This window comes from Calidris pugnax, unplaced genomic scaffold (assembly GCF_001431845.1).
Source record: "Calidris pugnax isolate Ruff unplaced genomic scaffold, ASM143184v1 scaffold70, whole genome shotgun sequence".
NCBI lineage: Eukaryota > Metazoa > Chordata > Aves > Charadriiformes > Scolopacidae > Calidris > Calidris pugnax.
This window is the reverse complement of record NW_015090862.1, coordinates 14,168,774-14,189,971: the sequence shown is the minus strand read 5'-3', so window position 1 is coordinate 14,189,971 and position 21,198 is coordinate 14,168,774. Positions and strand designations below refer to the sequence as shown.

General features: G+C 45.1%; 1 protein-coding gene across 1 annotated transcript in view; it reads right to left on the bottom strand.

Annotated features, from left to right (window-relative positions):
- Positions 1-592: 592 nt before the first annotated feature.
- SLCO3A1 (solute carrier organic anion transporter family member 3A1) overlaps positions 593-21,198 on the bottom strand; it is a 143,550-nt gene continuing 122,944 nt past the window's right edge. Inside the window, exons 5-10 of the mRNA XM_014944738.1 lie at positions 18,996-19,160; positions 16,661-16,859; positions 15,654-15,792; positions 11,187-11,362; positions 8,065-8,129; positions 593-3,379 (exon numbers count right to left, since the gene is read on the bottom strand). Of these exons, the coding sequence (XP_014800224.1) occupies positions 3,000-3,379; positions 8,065-8,129; positions 11,187-11,362; positions 15,654-15,792; positions 16,661-16,859; positions 18,996-19,160 (1,124 nt within the window). The 3' untranslated portion in view covers positions 593-2,999. The remainder of the gene's footprint in view (positions 3,380-8,064; positions 8,130-11,186; positions 11,363-15,653; positions 15,793-16,660; positions 16,860-18,995; positions 19,161-21,198) is intronic.

Genomic DNA, 21,198 nt, shown 5'->3' with positions numbered 1-21,198 from the left:
TTCATGATGCAGGCAACTGATACATCCTTAAAAAACACAAAGAGTGGGCTGGGGAGAAAGTTACATTATAAAACACAAAGAGTGGGCTGGGGAGAAAGTTTTCAAAAGTTACATTATCAAAAGAAATAAAACAACAATCATGCAGGAATTTGAAGTTACAGCTTAAAGATAATGTAAACAACACCATTCAACTGTGTTTCCCATACATACCAAGTGAAAAGATTAAACAAACAAAAAAATTAAATAATTAAAACATTAAGTGCCCTGGAATCCTCTATGACTCTGGTCAAGGGGGACTTTTTTGTCCAACTGACAATTGAAGACTGGGAGTTTGTTCTGCGTCATGTCAGCATGCTTTTCTCCTTCACCTTGGACTTTCAGAGGGGAAAAAAATAAATGAAATTGTGAAAGGGGTTATAGAATTTCAAGCAATCAGGCTTTTAGAATGTTTCTATTCTGTGACATTTGTGTTCCGAGTCTGAATGTGTGTGTATAGTATAAAATTATGAGCTAACATTTGAAAAGACAGCAGTCTAAGTAATAAATTTTCAGAATGAAGAGAACTGTACAGAATGATTTCAAAGGCTTATACTTGACAATTATACATATTTTATGAGACAGTTATGCACCCTGTGCCTTTTTTAAATTCATTGTTTTATGGATGCAGTATCTCTATTTTAGCAGACAGGATATACTAAACCAATCTAATGGCCTAAAAAGCATCATTTACCACCCAACATAACAATGGCACTGCATAGCTTAATAACTTTTTTTTTTTTAAACTCCTTCATTAATCAAGTGATTCTTAACATGGCTGAAAACCAAGACTCAAATATCTGCAATTACAATATTTGTTGAGTATTTGGCACAGTGGAGTTTATTTGATACACCCTTTTTTTTTGTTTTTGCCCTTATTGTTGCTGAACATATAATGCTGTGCATAAATTACAAACACACATGTAAAGTCAGTCAAGTGGAAGCAGTTTGATACCGCACACCCATGTTTCAATGCCTAGATAAGAGCAAAGTCTGCTAAAAAGATGTTGAACATGAGTGGCAAGTTATCAACCCTGTGTAATTGTGCCAACTCTGGGGTGTCCACTGCCAGCAATGGACAAGGACTTGGGGAAGATGAGCCCCTCCACCAGCTGCATGGAATTGACGTCCAGCATTCGGTTCCACATGCCAGGTGACTTCTCTAAACACCTGCAAGTTCACAACAGCTTCAAAATACAAACAAAACAAAACAAAAAAAAAAGGAGCTTTTTGATTACGATGCTAACCCTTAAAACCCTTCTGACATTTAGTCCATTGGAAATGGGTCTGGTTCTGGGGGGGAAACTCATCAAACACAACCAATTTGTATTGCTTCCCAGCAGGAATGTTTTGGAGGGAAAAAAAAAAAAAGAAAAGGTATGCAAAATAAGCCTGACCCAACGCTTCTTGAAATCAGATAAAAGCTCCCCCATGACTTTTGCAGGCTTAGATAAGGCTGCATTGCAAAAGCAAAGCCCAATCTGCTCCTGCATGGGTGCCTTCAACTTGAGGGGCTGAATGAAAATTTCAGAGGTGCTCAATGCTGGCCAGCCTCTGCTGCCCTAACTCAGCCTTCCCCAGGAACACCATTTGCACATCTAAGGGCAAAACGTGGCCTCCGGGTAGGGAGATTTATTCCACCTTCCTCACACAGCATCCACTGAAGTCAATGGAATCTCTCAGGGGAAAAAAAAAAAAAAATATCAATTGTGAGGGCTGCAGGATTAAGGTCAGTATTCCTTTCATCTTGTACACACACACACGCACACTTACTTTAAAGAAAACATCCACCACACAATTTCTAGATTGCAAATTATATATATATATCTTTAAAAACTGGAGAGAACATAAACAGCCTCTCCATATATATATGTATTCACTGAGTCACATAGAATATGAAAAAAAAACTATATTATGTAAATCATCATATTATCTATAATTCTCCAACTGACAATTGTTTTTATAGAGACACAGTGCATTCGTTCCGTTTTTTAAAAACATATTATGTGTCTTCATTGGCTTGGTAGCATATTAGAATGAAGGCGTATGGATAAAAAACGCAGAGGATTAAACAAACCCCTTGAGTCACATTATGTTTGGGTGAATTAAACAGGATCCTTCCCCAAACGAGCATAAATAAATCCTCCCTATGGAAAAGTGTCAGCGATTTAAGGGTTAACATAGATTTGAAAATAAGTTGTTTTTTTTTTTAAAAAAAAATCTTATTAGAGGACTACACAGACAAGTATTTGGAATTCATCCCCCTTTAAAAATGACAGCACGTTTGGCAAGTGTGAGCAAATGTCTTGAACTTGACTGGGTTTGAGAGATCTGGGCAGAGCTATCCGCAGACAAGCACAAAAGCTGCGAATACGCCTCGGCTGGAAGGACTCGGACACCTCTGACAGCACTGCCCGCCACCTGGAAGGCTTCCAGCAGCTCTCAAGGTATTTATTGGCCACCAGTGGCTGGTAATGGAGTGGGACTGGTGAACACCTCCAGCACCGCTCCCCCTCTTTGCCATCACCAGAGCACAGCACCCAGACTGGCCAACCCTTTGGGGGCTCCACGTATCCCTGGGGGGGCCCTGTTTGCAGCTGCAAACGCTTGTTATGACACTGCTGTTATCACCTTGCTTTCTCTGGGCCTCATGAACAAGCCTGTCTTGTTTTGCCGAGGTCTCCCATGACCTTCTTGGAAGCTCGTACTGTCATCAAAGGGCCTGGTACCCAGCCACGGGGGTGCTCCTGGCGTTCTCCAACACCCCGCAGGACTTCACAAGTGATCCCATTCGAAGACGCTGTTCTCAAGAATCCTGGCTGGGTCTGACTTTGAGAAAAAGACAAAAGTTTCCTGTGTTGCCGTTGGTGTTTTGCAGTTGTGTTTCTTCATTCTCACTCTCTTCTTTGTTTTTATTAAAAAGGACCCTTGTATTATTAATACAGTTCACCCCTCCACAGTCACTATAAAACAGACTCCATATTTTCACACCACTCATGATCTTCAAGGTTATAGATAAATTTTGTCCTGTGTGGTTGATTTGGGGGCACCGAGTCCCGCCCCAGATTGTCTAGGGTGAGAGTAGAGGCAAAAAACTCACTAGTGCTGAGACCACCTTCGTGGTTCTTGATGTATCTTTTATAGTTTTTCCTCAAGCACTGCCAGGTGGTGGTATATAAGATGAACGCAAAAGACTTCAGGGCTATAGCAATGCTAACATACAGGTATCTATAGACCACGTTGTCATACAGCGCGCAGGCTCCTTGCTCGCCACAGAACGTGCTCCAGAACAGACACGTGGAGTCAATTCCAGCCCCAAAGATCAGCGGAGGTGGGATAAAACCTGTCAAAATAAGAGAGAAAAATCATGCTTTTATGACCCTTACGATAAACTCGATGATCTCTAAGGTCCCTTCCAACTCTAACCATTCTATGATCCTATGATAAAGAGAAAAGATGGGGTGGTGGTGAATGGAAAGAGAGGATACTTTATCAAGGTTAACAGTCCCAGCTGCAACCTGTGATTCTAATTTTTTAAGTTCTAAACCAACCTAAACAAAGTCTGTGGATGGGTTTTTAGCTTGGACTCAACATCTACAGAAGAGATTCCTGCTGATATCAACATGCAGGAAGGAGTTTACTCAAGTTTAAGTGGCTTTTATTAAGCTTCTCGTTTGCCTAATGAGACTGGGTGGAGGGGTAAATGAAAGAGGAGGAGGACAGGCTTACAGCTTGCTCTCTGTTTAGGTATTGGTAATTCCACACTCTGGGGAGTTCATCTGAAGGATGTCATAGGACCACAGTTCAGAGCCTGAAATGAGCTATGGCACTGAGGTCTAGTTTTGGACCTTTTCCTGACACCGAAGGTTTTCTCCGGGTCTAAGGAAAATAAACAATGACCTCTAATAGGTGCCAAAGATTAGATCTGAAAAGAAGGGGAATTTTCAGTGCACCATTAAATGAAGTATCACAGCAGGATCCTCCCACAGCCACTCCAGCTAACTACTGATGAGCGGTTCTCAATCATGCTTTGCAGCAGAGCTGCAATCTTAAAGCAAAGTAATCACTCCAATCTCATTTAACTAATAAAGACAATGTTTTTCTTCTCTACTTTTCCCTATTCTACAGGGATACTGTAGAGGAGCCCCCATTTCACATTACCCCAATGGTGGTCAGGACATCCATGTCCCAGCTTTGTGCTCCCCAGCCAGCACTGAAGAAAATGGGGATATGTATGTAAAACATTTCTCTTCCTTCTGCTGTATTTATGGGGGGAAGTTAGAAGTGGATAAACCCTGGAAAAAACCCTGGTCGATAAAATAATTGCTGTAGGTTAATACAGCAAGCAAAGGAGAGCATCATATCTACTGAAACCAAATAGTGGGTGGGCACAACATGGGCCCAACAATATCACTCCATTCACAGGTGCTGTGATGCCTGGGACTCTATAAATTCAGGTGTAGACAAACAGACACAAGGAGTGCAGTTCCTAGACAGGAAAGTGTTTAATCTTGGATCCAGTTTCATCATTAACCTGGATTTCCATACTTAAAAAAGATATTTTCCTTCAGCTTGTCACGAACAAAATAGCGACATTCATGACACATCCTTAGACTACAAATAAATTGGTTGTCTTCACTGTTCCCTGTGTTATCTGAGATCTCTTTATTTTATTTTGTTGATGTCTAGAGCTCTGCAGATTTTGTTTGATCTTCCTTATATGTTAATAACTGCAGGAGTTAAGAAAGGCTATATGGGCTTTTGGTACTCGTTTTAACCAGTCATTAATAGCACAAATGTAGTAAATAAAAACAGATGATACAAAAGCAAGACAATCTTTTTGTTAAAAACACTAGTCCCAGTCATCACATCTAAAAAGCTGGTTACATTCTGGAAAAAATGTCATCGCCAGCCCCCTGTTTGTCATTTCAATGCCTGGAAACTCCAGACTGGGCTGGTTCTGCTTCTAAGTTAAAAAGATGCTTTTTATTTGGTTGTTTGGTTTTTTTCTTTTTTTTTCTTTGAAACCTGTGGATGAGTGCTCACTCAACCTGGAATTTAAAAACTCAGCTGGGCTTCTGCCAGAAAAAAGCAAAGAGATTGTGCTGGTGAATGCATTTTTGGGTGTGCAGTGCTGCGTCGGTGCTGGCTGCCACCTACGGGGGTAACATCCAGATGCGGCAGTGACCGAGGAGGCAGGAGCCTCCACTTTCTGGACCAAGAGAAAACTGCATTTGGATCACAATTTTGATGCGTGAGACCCTACTTGTTACCATGCTGAGAGGTGTCGATAGAAAGCTTTGGAGATGCACAGTCTGAACTTCAGAAAGAGCGATCATCCCCATCTGCTGGCTTCAGCTGGCTTTCCAGGTTCTCAAGATAATCTGGCCTGGAAATTGCTCCTCATAAGATTTGAGGAAGGACCTGTTTTCACTGAACTGCAAAGCTACACCTATGTGAATGCAGGCATGGGTGTGGAAACCTTGAAGAAAAATATAGGGAAGACTTGTAGCAACCAGTGAGTGTTTCAAGTAATTTTTACCAGAGGAGAGGACAAGAGACTCAGAGGAGTGACTTGGTGCCTAGACCCTTTGAGACAAGGGAGTTGAGGGGCTGCAATGCAGATTGGAAAGTCATTCTGAGAGAGAAAGACTGTGTTTCTATCATGTTGAAAGAAGAGAGGCAAACAACATGGATTTGTAGGAAAAACAAAAGCTTCCTGGTAAGTGGAGGCTTTCCTAGGATGCACAGTGAACACCATCCAGAAAGGATGCCTCTGGGATCTTACAAGTCTAAAACTCTTTACCATTCCAGACATTTCCATTCCAATCCTTTGGCTCCAATCATAGAATCACAGAATGATATGGGGTTGGAAGGGACCTCTGGAAATCATCTAGTCCAACACCCCTGCCAAAGCGGGTCCACCTAAAGCAGGTTGCATGGGAACGTGTCCAGGCAGGTTTTGAATGTCTCCAGAGAAGGAGACTCCACCACCTCTCTGGGCAGCTTGTTCCAGTGCTCTACCACTCTCACAACTGCAGTAATGCTTTTATATGAAGACATTGTTATGCTGCCCTCTCACAGCAGAACTCCTATGGAATAAGAGAATACATCCAGGAGGATAACAGCTGAATTCAGTTGTGCTTCATGTTATTACAGCGAATATTAAAGAGATTCAATCATGTTTTACCTCTCAGTGCAAAGTGTTGCAAAAATTTCTGCTATATATATATTGCACTGCAGAAACTGTAGGGATGTATAAAAAAGCTGCTTCTGTCTTACTGAAATCTATTAGCGACGATTGCACCTCCGGGTCTCATATCTCCTGTATTTAATACTCTCCTTTGGTTCAAGAAACAGCTATTATCACTCTCTTCTTAAGTCAAAGCTTAAAGGTGAACTGAAAAGCTTTTAAAATAAATCAGTAAAGCTACTCTCAAACCTCAGGTTGTTAAGGGCAAGATTTGGATACCCTTGCTCATATTGAAAAGTACCTTTCTCTTCATTTTCTGTGGGTTCTTGCTACATTGCGGATATGCTTCAGGATGTATTGTCTTATTTCATGGGAATTCCTCAGTGACAGAGCAACGTATAAAGATTTGACTTGAAATTCTTACTATGGCTTTTTTATTGGAAGAAAAAAAAAGATCTATTCAACTTAAGCATACATGTCTGAGCCTGGTTTTAGAGGAATTCAAGATGCTACTGTCTCGGGAGGCTTTTCTCTCTTGAAAGAAAAAGAGAAAAGAGAGACAATTTCCCCCCCTTAAGTACTTTTTCCTTTGGAAACAACAGCCCACAGCCATCCCCCTCACACACTTTCCTGCTGACACTCCACATTCAGTCAACGAGAGCTGAAGACAGGCCAAAACCCGGGAGCAGCACCAACAGCTAAAGAAAATGCTGTCTTTGCAAGGCTTCAACCAGAGCTGACCCAAGTCAACCCAGAAGCTTCCCTTTGAGTCATCTGTGCTCTGGATAAGATTACTTGAATGAGCTTTCTGTATGACTACTGCTACTTCACCAAAAGCAATAAAAATCTAATTAGCTTTATCATAAACTGCTCTGGGACCACCATTTCCCTTGCAGCTAATGGGGAATACGGTATTACAAAAAATAAGTAAATAAATGAGGTCATGCATTCAAAGCAATGTCGAATTTTTGGCCTTGTACTTCCTAATGGCGCTTTAAAGAGGGCACTTTACTCTCCAGCTCATTCCTTTGAGTCTGGGGGAGGGATGACATGCGGGGAAGGTACTGCCTGTGCCCCGCTAAAATAAAAGTAAATTCCACCCCCACACCACACAGAAACCCCGTGCATGAGGTGGACCCACACAGTGATGGATCAGAAGATTTTTCCCTGAATCACTAAGATTAATGAGCTGAAAGATAGGAGTTTTAAAACAGGAACCATCTCTTCAACAGGGGAAAAAATCTCCACCCAGAAACGAGAAGCAGGTGAACAACAGCCTACTGTGCTCCTTTTAATTCAGACATGAGAAGCACATACTGGTCCAGAGGAACAGCCGTATCCATTTTAATGGGGTATTAACCCACAGGAGGACACAAGGACTCAGCCTGTCTCATTTTACTGTTTTCCTTTCCAAGGGACCCAAAGGAAGGGACAAACACCCCATGTAACACAGGTCCTGTCCCTCAAAGGAGGATGAAAATACATATCCCTCTACTTCGGCAATATGCAATACAGCAGTAATTTTGCAAGCTACTGACGTGTTAATAACAGCTGTAGAAGAGTAACTGGTTGCGTGCAACCATGGCAGAAATGGTCATTTCTCATGCAACACAGCATTTTCTTCCATTAGCACAATTCAAATGGCAGGAAAAGTGCCTTCAGGAGCCTTGACGTGATATCCTTCATAGAGAGGGCCCAGACCCCGTTGTGTCAGACCCCACTCATGACAAACACAGCACTGCATGGAGTAGAAATCAACTTTTGCATGTTAAAAATACAGTTTTCTGCGAGGGAGGAAAGGATAGGATAGAAAGACATGAAATTTTTGTACCTACCTAGCAAACGGAGAAGCAGGAAAAGCACCCCCAAAGCGTAAGACTTGAGTTCGGGGCTCACGGTTCTGCAGGGAGGAGGGAGGGAGAGAGTGAAATCGATTCTTGTTCTGCTTTGATTAACACACCCTGTGGCCATTCTGTGCTGTCAGCCACGATGCCACCACCACCTCTTCAAAAAGTCATTAATGGGGTTTTTCTTCTCCCTTCGCCTGAACTGCCTACAGCCCCAAAAGTAATTGCATCGGTGATAGGTTCAGGAATTTAGCTAAGTCATTAATAACAACAGCTAATCTTGTCGTCGGGTGGGGAAAAATGAAATTCCCATCCCAGTACATCGTCATTTACAAGCTCCCCATCATGCTTTCAAAGCTCCAGATGTTGCAAATTGGAGGGAGAAACTTCCCAAACTACTGGGAACGACAGAGGGAGGATGATGGACGAAAAGGCCTTTTGGTCCATCATCCTCCCAGTTGAATCAGGCCTCCCAGTGAGGACGTGCTCAAGAAGACTAGTTTTCATGGGCCTGATTTTAGCATGCAATTTTTTAGTTTTATTTTTTATGCTGGGAAGGCCAAGGTTGCACTGCGTATTGCTACAAACACAACCCACTCTATCGCATCAGTGTCATCCTTCAAAGGTGCTTTAAAAAAATAATTCGTGGCTTTCTAATTCGCTTAACTCAAGGATGCTACTGGCTAAAGTCATCCCCCTGGGGTAGGCTCAGCAAAGCCTTTGGAATTTCAGAAATCATTAATTTGGTCCTAAGTCTTATAATAGCATTTTATTTCCCACGGTATATGAAGGCTGGGAAAGCAGGACAGTGATCCCCATATGAATAGATCCATCACACAGGGGAACTTCAAAGGCCTAAGCTGCCTCTTCCATTAGCTCCTTACAGAGGTCTGCAGGCAGCACTGCGAGTGGCCTCCATGGTGGCAGTGGTGGTCCTCTGTATAAACACATTGGTGGGGCATCAGTCATTACTAGTAAAACAGCCAGAATAAGCTAAGAGAAGACCATTCTGAACACCTGCCCCATCTCACACACTACACAGGTCACGTAACACCATACCCTGACTCCTGCATGAAGCCTATGACCCCTGAATGAATTTCAGTAGTTTTCAGGCAGACCCCCAGGCTCAATAAAATGCCGGGAAGTATCTACCCTTGGAAAAATGTTCCAGTGGTTAATGGCTTGGCTCAAATAGGACTCTACAGTTGTGTGGGAAATGAAGGAAACAGAACGAGTATTAAAGTTTATTTTATGGCAAAATAATGTGAAATATTCACAGTGGCTTTTTAATTGGTGGTGGTGTCCTTCTGTCCATTTCATTGTATTTAAGACCAAAGTCAATCCCTGTACCTTAGGGCAGAGTAAAAGTTGCCACCTGGAGACATCATCTTTTCCCACTGACTCCAGCAATGAACAAATGACAAGACATCTAATTTGTAGACACTAAAGTCCATTTTTAAATTAACTGCCAATGCCACTTGTCACTGCCATGGGCACCAGGGACACACATGCCAAAACTTTCTTCTAGCAATCCAAGCAGTTGCAAGAGAGCATGAGGTAGTCTATGGCAAAGCGCTCTTCCCTGCACATTTTAGTAGCTATCAGTGATTCTGAGGGCAGTGTAGTTACTAATTTGGATGTGTGAATTGTTTATTTCCTACAGCTGTGAGCTGAATATTTTTAATATTCCCTTTGCTTTTCTTATTCCCTTGCATTCTTCTTCCTGGCTGGTGACTGGCTTATCTCATTTGAAGTCGACACCAAGACGTCTCCATTCAGGATCCTACAGGTGCTGGCAGCTCCCTTGAACAAAGAACTCTTCAAACTTCAAATTACTTTTGCCACAATATTTATCATGAGAAATTTGATTTCCCTTTAGCTACTGTAGATGCAAAGAGAGAAATGAACTAGTAGGTGGAATATCTCATTTTGTATCCTGCAGGGAGACATGCCCTCACAGAGCTGTTCTGTCCAAGATCCACTCAAGAGTGTGTTTCTAAAACAGACCTTATTGATTGAATTTTATTGGAATTTTCCAGGCAGCAGAATGGATCTGCTATTTATGCCTCTGGTTATTATTCTCAGTAAGTGACATCCCGGACAGATAAGTAATTCTGGATAAATGTGGGCTTAGATATATACGTATATCATAAGGTGAAGTGTTCCATGTGTCTGGAAATAACACAAGGTCAGTTATTTGAATAAGCTACTTTTGCCCACCTTTTCATATTGGTTCAACTTAGAGACGTCCTTCAGACTTTCAAGTTCTTTCTGTTCTTGGACTTGGTCCAGGGTGAGAGAAGTTAAACTCCAGCCAGGGGGTTATTGACCAAAGCTACCCTTTGCTGCAGCCTTTTGTTTTTCCACGGTGTCTATGATCTCCAGACCACCTCTAACGGTATCTTACTGAGCCGTTGTGGGCCGAGAACGTGGGGCTGCAACTCTGCCCCTTTCCTGATGCAACTGTAACATCCTTACTACCTGGACTGGAAACTGCACATCTGCATTTCCCTTCCCACACTAATTCTAGCAGGGATCTTCTCTCTTTTCAAGCCCAGTCCTCCTCACTCCCATTTTACCAAAGCTGTACTCGAGCAATTCCCGTATTCTCTCTGGCGGGTCAGTACTGTAGGCACTGAGCTCGGTGGGGCCGTGCCACGGATGAACCAGGTGCTACCAAGAGAAATAGTGGCTTAGAAAGAAAATTACTTAATTAAAGCTTGAAACAACGGGTCTGAAATTCAGGCAGGACTGCTGGGGTTTTCGATTCCTGCCTGCATGTAAAGGCAGGACCGTACGAGAAGGCCTGTGCCCGTAGCTCCTCATTTGCTGAGGAGGTTCAAGATCTTTTGAAAATATGGGCAGCTCTTTCAAGGTGTCCCCACCAGAGAGTGCTTAGTCAAACAAGGTTTTTTTGATGCACTGAACCGCTGCTTAAGCCAAAGTCACTGATATGGGAACACACAGCCAAAAAAGGCAAAGGCCAGGAGCTGTGCAGGACCCTTGGCTTCCTGCAGCTCCCCGTGGTACCCCATGGTCCTTCCAGCCCAGCTCCCACCCCAAGAGCAGCCCCCAGCAGGCTCATCGCATCCTCCCGTCCATGGTCCTACCTGATGAGTATGATGACTGATGGCGTCTGCGCCATGGCCCCGATCATGCTGCAGACACACATCACGCAGAGGAATGTCAAGAAGGCCTCTTCGCAGCCGGGACTGGGGCATTTGCCGGGGACGACGGTGGCATTTTCGGCAGGGACCGAGGTGAGGCAGGAACAGCCACTGAGGTTCTGTGGGGGAGCACAGGGGTTCAGGGGAAGTGAGAGCCGTGGTCCCCACCATCCTCGCCCTCTGCGACGAGGGCTTGCCAACAGCAATTCTGTATCCTCTAATGGTCAATTAAGTAACTCCTAAGTGCTTGTTTGAGGGGGGTTTGGAAAGGATTTCAGAAGCACGTCAGCTCTGATGCATGTTACCAGCAAGGGAAAGCCGTCCCTTGGCTTGTTTCTTTTCTTCTCCTCCTTTCAAGTCTCTCCCATAAATGTCACTGCGACAAAATTATTACCAAGTTATACCCCTTTGGAGGAGAATAAAGAAACGATCTGTGTCCCTGTGACAAGGAAGATCCCCAAATTACAGTTCTAATTACTTTGTTATTTACCTCCATCCTCTTGGCTGCTGCAATTAAACCGAAGTACATTAAAAGCAGGCAAATCTGCAGCCCTGTTGTTGGCTGTGGGTTCGGTGCCTGCTTCCAGCACTAGGAATCCCAGGAAGGAGCCACCCACGATGGGTGCTGTGGCTCCCCAAAGAGCTGGAATATCACAGCTGAACTGCCAGCACAGACACTGCTGGACTCAAGTGCACTACAGGGATAATAAATGACATCTGGTTCAGAGGGATTTGTGTCGAGCTAAAAGCTGAAGTCAGGCGAGATAAACTTTATCAATATGTGATCAGAAGGAGGGCGAAATGACTGCATTTTCCTTTGATCTCTCCAGCAAGTGCAGGATGTGAAAAGAAGCTTTGTTTGCCACTCACAGATTTAGAAATTTTTTTTTTTTTCCCCTATTTGCCAACTCGCCCTCCTGAATTTCTGAGTGGGGGATGTAAGTGCAATTAAGGCGCACAATACTACCAAGAAATCCCTTAACGAATACAGAACGAAACGATCATAAATGATTCATGGCTTGTCTTCATCAGCCCGCTGGGTTTGCAGGTCACATGTTTGTAAGAGGAGTAACGCCATAAAATAAAACATATTGAAAAACAGCTAAATCTCCTCCCCTTCCCCTCTACCACGTTCAACTAGAAATTCCTTTGCTTTTCTGCTGGGGTCCCCTTAGGACCATACAAAAGCACACTTTCTGGTTCACCGCCTCCAAAGATAAGGATCCGTGGGGATATTACCCCAGCCCTTCTGACACCAATCTCTTTCTTCTGCATAGGAGTCAAATGATTTTCTTCCAAGTAAGTGCACAGAGGGCAAGAGAGACCGCAGTGCAGAACACCAGGAGAGCTGGAGTAGATGTGCAGGTGCCTTTCTGGCTGGCAAGCAATAATTAACATAACAAATTCCTGTGCTGTGAGTTAGAAGCTGCCACCTGAAGGCTTTGAGATGGTGACAATTAGCACCACTGCAGTGGTGTTTGCAAAGACAACGGGAATTTGTAGTTCTTGGCTCTTACTGCAGTGTATTGCTAGCAGCCAGCCTGGACACAGCCTCAGGATTAAAACCCATCTAAGTCCAGGAAAGTACATACCTGCACTGAAATTTCCTGGGACAAAATTCCCATCAGAGCAAACACAAAGAACTGGCTGCTTATTTCCCATGGGCTCTCCATCAATGGAGAGAAAGTACCTGTTTCTGGTAAGGGATGGGCAGCTTCTCCTCCCATTGGTGTCCTCCCATGAATTGTTACCAACCACAAGGCAGGGCCCCACCTCCATTGCCTGAAAATTTGTCCCTCAATCCACTTTTTCGACCATTTTGCACCAAGGTGCTAGCCCAAAACAGTGTGAGTAGTTTGTACCAAGTACATCTGCTTGCTTAGAGCTGCACCTCATCCTTACCTGGGAGATCTTTGATCTTTTATTACTGACACACTATACAATTCTCAGACATCAAACAAGGAAACATCAAAGATGGAGTTTTACCTTTGTCCTGTGGAGAGGCAAATTTTGCTACCCATGCCAAATTGCTATAGATTCCCTTGTCTGCAACCCCACCGCATGCAACCACACGTTTATCACAGCTTTCCACTGCAAGCCCAGCAGCTTGCACACCCAAACTGTGGAGCTGCACAGATGCAGAGTTTGCACCTTTAACAGCATCCTGAGTTTGGGGTAATTATCTATGCAAATTATCCATGTTTTCAATTACTCACTTTTTCTAAACCCTGGCTCTGACAAGGAAGAGACAGGTTGGTACCTCAGTGCAAAGCTGTGAGATGCCAGCATGGAAATGCCAGCCTGGAATTCGTGTGTGTCCAGCCAAAAGGGCGAGAGAAGCACTGGCATCAACCAAACAAGATTCACGGTCAAAGGGTCACTCCCAGGAATGGCTTGAAAGAGAAATTCCTGAGGGTGCCAGAGTTCTGCCTGTCAGCACTGCTACACTGACAGCTTTTTGGAGAGGAGCAGCTCTGCAACCAGCTCAGTAAGAGGGAAAAAATAAAAAAGGAAAAACTGACTGAGCTACACATTGCTCTTAGAAATTGTTCACAGAGGAAACGTGGAGAGAGGCAGTCAGAAACATCCAATGCAGTAAAGTTAAATAAAGCATTCAGAGAATTTTATGTCCCAGTAAAAAGCAACCCTTGGCTCATCACAAGCGTATAACATTCACAAGACCCTCTAGACAGGTCATTACCTGGATTATGGGTTTAAAACCTGGTTTGGCAATTTGGCTTTGCCTCAGGGCCATTGCATGGCCAAACTGGTCCATAATTCTTGATAATGCCCTTTCCAGTGGATGCTATCGCTTCACTAATTTGTGTTCAAAACGTTACTGCAAAAAACCCACAAAACAAAACAAGGCAAAGAACCCTGAGATGATGATGAAGAGGAACTCTAAGAACGAATGTTACAGTAAGAGAGAGGGCAAAGGAGAGTGAAGTTTTTCCTCACCAGCTTGCTCTTGCAGAGCACGAGGTCAGGAAGCTGCAGACTGAAGGGGAGAGCTGAATTTTCATTACTGTGTTCCTTCCAGAGGAGCCAGAGCTTTGCCCTGAACCACACAGGGAGGAGGTTGCCCCTGCAATCCAGCCACAGACCACACTGGCTGTGTTCTTGCTAAGGGCTCGGTGGACTGGCGAGACACTGTCCTGCATGCCCTGAACAAGCTGGTTTCTTGTTAAAATGATCATGTGCTGGTGTTGTGTCTTGTTGGGACGAGGAGGAGGAGGAAGAGGGCAAGAGGTAAAACCTTTGCATGTCCCACACACTCTTGGGAGTCCCTTGTGGGGTTGCCAAAAACACCTTGAAACTGTGGTATTTAAAAGGGATGGCTACATTTCTGAGGCTGGAGTGGGAATTGAGGAGAGAAGAGGTTTAAGGAGGATGAGCTCCCAGGTCATCTGGGCTGTGAGGCTGCACTTGTGAGCAGTGAGCTTACACCTCACGGATGCTTACACCAAACTGATGGTTTGTCTCTTTAGAGCAGGAAGGGAGGTCTGATGTCTCCTCAAAATGTATGGATAAACAGTCACTGCGACCAGGCTGACCTCCCATGGGCTCCACAAGGGCAGTGTGGCAGCAGTCACCATGCCTGGCATGGCCCTGGGTAGGGAGATAGGATCACAGGAATCCCAGCAGTTCCCACCCACGGGAGCGGCAGGCACAGAAGACATTAGCATTTCAGGAGCAAAAAATGGAAAAGCAGGCTTTTAAGATATTGTTAAAAATTCCCCACATCTCTTTACACCGAGATGGTTTGGTCTTAAAGAGTTTTCTAAAGGAAATAAAACTCTTAGATATGGAGAACAGAAAAATGCAGAATGTCTTTGGATGGAGTCTCTGCTCCCTTTACAACTGCTCTTGCTGCCGCCTCAGAGCAAAGCAGGGAAAGAGAGAGAAGCAAGAGGAGTGGAAGGAAAGCTTAAACAAGGGTGAATAAAACCAGGAACCAGATTCAAGAAAAACGAAAGAGGAAAAAGGGCAGAAGGACTGGGCAGAGCAAACATGGGCAGGTGGAGAAGTGGGGAGATGAGGAGCTGCAGGAGAAGAGAGAAGTTGGTCCCACAGCCTGGGCTAGTGAGCTCTTGTGGAAGATCTGGGTTCTACCAGCGGACAACCATGCCGACCTCCTCTTGTGTTCCTTGATACCATGCAGAGGAGAAAGACAAGAATGGGAAATCCCACTCCGCTCTGTGGGTGACCCTGCTGCTGGAATCAGCAGGCATTTATGGCACAGAGTGAAAAAACCACAGCAGCTCAGCCCCATCTAAGGCACACGGTTAGCTTTTGAGGGTGTCACCACCACTGCTGGCTGTGAACAAGCTGCTCTACCAGCTACACACTAACCTCCCTCCCTCACGCTCACAGAATCACTGCTACAGGTCCTGGGGAAAGCCCACTCACCGTGCTGCTGCAGCCAGCAAAGCAGGCAGATAAGTACGTGACCCCGTCTGCCCCACAGACTGGAGTGAAGGAATCAGTTTGGCATTCACAGTTGTTATTGCAGGGGGAATACGGGTCCAGAGATGAGGTTGGAGTTGAGCTGCAAGAGAAAGAGAAATGGTGTCACCCATCAGTGTAACAGCCAGGTTTTCCAACCAGTGCCACACAAAGATGGCTTTGGAGGGTGTCAGTTAGGGCAAACAAATCACATAAAGCAGTGGGCAGACTATCTGGGTCCCAGCTTGAAGAAATCCAGGCTACAGCCTCTCCTCAGGGACAGAAGTGCCATGGGCTGCTATCCTTCTGCAACGGGAAATTTAGTGTGAGGCTTGGGCTGCCTTGTTTCCCTAAGGAAATTCAAAGACGTGCCAGGGGAGATTCAGCTGTTTTTTCCTAGCACAGTAACAGTGAGGAGCTGAGAGCCATCATCTTCAAAAGAGCCGCCACTGAATGCTGAGGAGCACCAGAAAAGAAAATACAGAGCAACTCTCTCCAAGTCCCGTGAATGCTACAGGGCATCACACGCCTCATTTCTCCCATCAAAACGGGCCCAGAGCCATGTGTACTCTCCCCTCACCGTATCTGAATTTCCAGGCATTTAAAACCTGGTTCTACAAATTCCCCCCAGGCACTTAAATAAATGTACAAAGCGGTGCATCTCCCTCGCTGCCAGGAGAAACCAGATGGTGCAGAGGACCCAATGCTACGTAAGTGGCCAGAATCAGGTCTGGCACCTTTCAATTCAGTTTGACCAATTTTAGTAAAACTCCATTGTCAGCTCTCACAGTGATGAGTGGCATGAACACATCCCAAACTAAGAGCCCTATATGACATAAGAGCCTTCTATATGCTTGATCTATATGGTTGCCTAAGGGCCAGCGCTGCCTGAAGGCTGCCTGTTGAGGACAATAACATGGCATTTATGTTGGTAAGGCTGCGTGAGATCCTGAAACTCTCTAGGGACTCACTTGTTTCCATAGGGAACAGTAACCCCTGCTACAGGTCCTGTGTCGCATCCCAGGAACAGGAAAGACACGTAGCAAGCTGTGGACACCAGGTTCACCAGCATGGCCATCCTGATGGCTCCCAGAGCAGACAGGCTGAGCTTCTTCACCAAGAGGCCACCCAGGAATATGCCCAAACAGGCGCATGGGATTGCTGTCATCCCTGCAAGAAGAAAAATCGGTTAGCAAGAAGTGTGAGCGAGGTTTAGTGAACCACACTCTGACAGCTTTTTACTTTCCAGGACAGAGATCTGTGCACTAGCATGGGGAAACCTTCTAAAGTCCAACTGTTGGAGTAGCACCAAACTGATGTTGCCCAAAAAGTGAGGAACGGATGCAAATGGATATGCTGCCTTGCACAGAGCAACCGGGATCTTCGTCCAGTTCTTGTCCGTATTGGAGGGTGATGCCAAAATTGCTGAGACTGGCCCATTCTAACCCAAGCAGTGGTACCACTAATGCTTCCTGCAACAGCTGGCAGACAAAGTCATGAATTTTCTGAGATGTCTAGAGGCTTTGGATGAGCCCTGCTTGGTATATACTTCACAGCAGTCTGATCTTCAGAGATTAGGCAACAGTCGCATTTGAAAACATGAAGTCTCCCTCAAAGAACCTTCCAAAACTGAGAAGCAAAATCACTGCCAGAAGTGACTCACTTTCCAGGCACAGAAGGCATTATCACACTAAGCTTGTCTGGGTTCACTTCTGTCCCTTGGCTGCTAGTTATACTCCATATCTGGGCTAAGCTTAGAATTGCATCCACATCCTGGCATTTCTGGACTCCCATAAATGCCATGTGGGAAATTTGATAGCAACTTTGTTTAAATCTGGACTCCCATAAATGCCATGTGGGAAATCTCATAGCAACTTCGTTTAAATTAAACAAGTTGTTGTGAGGACCACGGATGTATTAAAGTGTCCTTTCCCACTATTAGGTCAGAAGCAGGACGTGCTCTGGCTCACAAGTGATTCCCTCTTTGCTGACCATCCAGCTGTACTCACATGCTGACTGGCCAGCGTCTCCCACCAAACAGCTTAGTGGTTTTCCTTCTCCCAGTGGGCCATCCAGCTGTACTCACATGCTGACTGGCCAAGCATTTCCCACCAAACAGTTTAGTGGTTTTCCTTCTCCCAGTGGGTCAACAGTGAAGTTGCTTTCCTTTGCCAAGCTCTTAATTTTCAGGAAAGATGGAAAAGCCTAACATCTTAAAGGTCCCTTCCAACCTAGACAATTCTATGATTCTATGATCTTTGAGACCTCTGTCCTTCTGTCAAATCTTATTAAAATTCACCAGTGAGTTCCTGTCAGGGGAGGCAAGACTGACTGCAGGGGATTGTTTCTTTTGGAAAACCAGGCCAAACCCAGAAGATACCAGAAGATTTTCAATGGGAAAATAAATAACTGTCAGGAGAGCAGCTTGTAAGCCCCTGATTTTGATATTAAGATCCACCCATTTCATGACGTCCCAGTTTATGACAGATCATTGCCAGCTGCCCTTCTGGTGAGCTGTGATTGCAGGTCATACAAGACCAACTTGCAGGTATCTTAATTGGGTGGTGCCGAGAGAACGGCTGTCAAACAAATCACTGGGCCTGCTTGGGAATGGGCAGCAGGAGAAAATAAATGGAGATCCTGCCTCTGCATCAGTGTCCTGACAGGGAAGGACTGAATGAACGTTGAGAAATATATATATTGGAAACTACAGCAGCATAGGACAGTAGAGAGAAGGGGTATTTGAAAGACAAACAAGCTGCACTAGCTCGGGCATTTGAACTGCTGATTGCAATCCTGTCATCTCCAGTCCAAGGGGAAAGGAGGGACTAACAGGAGAAACTGGGTTTCCTAACCCAAATGGTGATGGGCTGTAGAATTCTAGGACACCTGAACCATGAGACAAGCAGTTTGATGGGCAGCCCTGTCTCTTGGTGAGCAACTGCAGTCCTGTGCAACCAAACAGCCCAGTCTGGGTGGGATTTCTGCTCTACTTCAGGGCCATCACAGACTTTCATACCCTGGCTGTATCACACCACTTGTCACACAACGGGCTTGGGAAGAGATTGCAGCAGGCTGCAGTGGAGAGCCCAGTCAGGGAGAAAGGATGATGGAGGTCTGCTCCGGGCTCTGCAACCAAGACACAGCTGGAGCCCAGCCCTCCCACTCACAGACACATTTCTAGATGTTGGGCAAGTCATTTTTTGGGCATCCTAGCCAGCCTGACTGGTTGCGGTTACCAGCCACACTGAACACTTTTAAATGCCCTTGGACACTGGAGATTTAGTGGCCCCTGTGGTTACTCACCCAGGAGCTGGTTGGCAGATGAGGTGGTGAGGTTGAACTGCTGCTCCAGGTACTTCCCCAGGAAGGCGGCGAAGCCAGCCACCACCGCGATCTCCATGCAGGCCGCCAGGATGATGCAGGTGAAGACAGGATTGGAGAGCAAGTGCTTGGTTACTTTGGGGATCACTAGAAGAGAAGAAAAAGGGAGAGATGTTTTTGTGTAGGCTCTACTTGAGATGCTGGAGGTGCCTTGCTGCTCTCCTGCAGGACAAACTCACTTCGAATCAGGAGTACTGTTCTGCTCTGCACAGAGAAGCTGCTTGAAATGTGGCAACACCAGAACAAAGTGACATACCAGAATAGTGTCGTCTAAAGATCCAGATACCAGGAGGATGCAAAAAGAAGTCACCTGTTGTTATGTTTACATCTTACAGATGATTTTGAAATTTTGAAGGATGAGAATTTTCCAGTATTGCATTTGTTTCCCCCATAGGAATGTCACTCAAAGCCTAGTATTCTTCTTTTCCTTCTCCTTTTCCTACCTGCTCCCTATCAACAACACTGAGCCAGCCCATGGGTGTCATGAGTACTGTACTCAGCACCGCACAAAATCTTGCAAGCTTTCAGACACAAGCTAACCCAGCTCCCACTTGGCCTTTCCTTCTCCTGCCATCCAGATTAGGTTCATCTTCTCATTCCCACCTAACACCGGCTCACTTGTGAGGGACACCTTCTTGCAGCACAATCTGGGTGCAAGCTGAAATTCTCCTGCTTAGCCTGGGGCCACAGCCACCCACGGGCACAAGGGACATCATGCCTGGGACAGACATGTTATCCTACGTGTTCCTATAATCCAGAGCTTCACCAGCCAAGCAACGCCTTCCATGCAGACCCTCCTTTGGTGGCTGCAAGGGTGGAAGAGGACACGCCGAGCACACACTCGCTTTGGTTTCATGATCCCTTGGCTCCTCCCTCCCGAATCATTAGTGGCCAGAGGCCTCTTCTTCAAGCCCGTCTCTATTTCCGATAAGCAAACAAGGGTTACCGTACAAAGGGAAATCTGGCTAATGAATCAGATAGCACATTTTCTACTTCAGCGAACATTTTAATTATTGCCGAGATAACACAGCTTGAAGAGGAGAGCATCCCAGTACAGAAGAGAGCCTTGCTTTGTCTCAATACCTGATGACTAATTTCTCCCTGAATTAAATGTGAAAATCATTAAGTTTGAAAATTACCTCGCTGAAGTGTAGTGAAGCCTCAATGGACCCCTATTTGCATTTTGAAAATCCATCCCCCACATCCCCTATGGTGTACCAGGGCCTGGCAGATGACAGATTTCTCTGGTGTTGGCTTCTGTTTTCCCTTAGGGCTTTTTTGGTTCAAAATCTAATTGCAGTAGCCTCAGCAAGTAAATGCACAGCTCTTTGTCAAGGTTCTGCTTGGGTCCCTTTAGTTCTTTCTTTTGGGGGTGTGTGTTATAATTAGGTTTGATCTAAGCTTTTTGGAAGGGGCCACTCCGCAGTTTCTGGTCTCTTTATATCACAAATGTTTTTTCATGCTGTATAAAATACTTGCTTCCTGAGGATTTGCTGGATAATGAAGGTGCAGGAGGCACAGTATTTTTCAGTAGAACGGGGAAAAAAAAAATAGAAGAGAAAAAAAATACTGTGAGGGAGGAACGGGGGTGAGGGGATTCAGATATGGATAGATCTCAGAAGCCACCTGCTGCCTCCTTCAGTTCTTTGGTGGCCACCTACAGAATTTCCCCTTCTTGCCAGGAAAAGGAGGGAAAATGCAAAGGTGGATTTGGCAGTACTAAGCTTGGAAAGTCATATTTAAGGTATTAATGCCTGTTGTGCCTCTGGAGTTCAGTTTGTTCGAGATTAATGGATTCCTCGAGATGTAGCTTTGTGCCAATTCAAATGCAAAGGCACAAAGGTCTACCTCTAACTTTATCAACCAAATCATAATAATGACAGCCTGTCTTCTGCAGGAAGGAGTCAAAGATCATGGACATTTATTTGTGAAGCTGGCAAGGCCGGTATCCAACCATCCTGGATTACCAAGGTCAGAAGCCATCCTTCTTACTTGGGGATGGAAAGCAAAAAATTTTGAAGAGTAATTGCACAAGCGAGGAGGCCCTTGTGACTGCCTTGCCTGGCAGTGTTGGGCTACACGTCCCATCACTTCAACGTTGCTTCTCCTCCCTGTGCATCCAGGT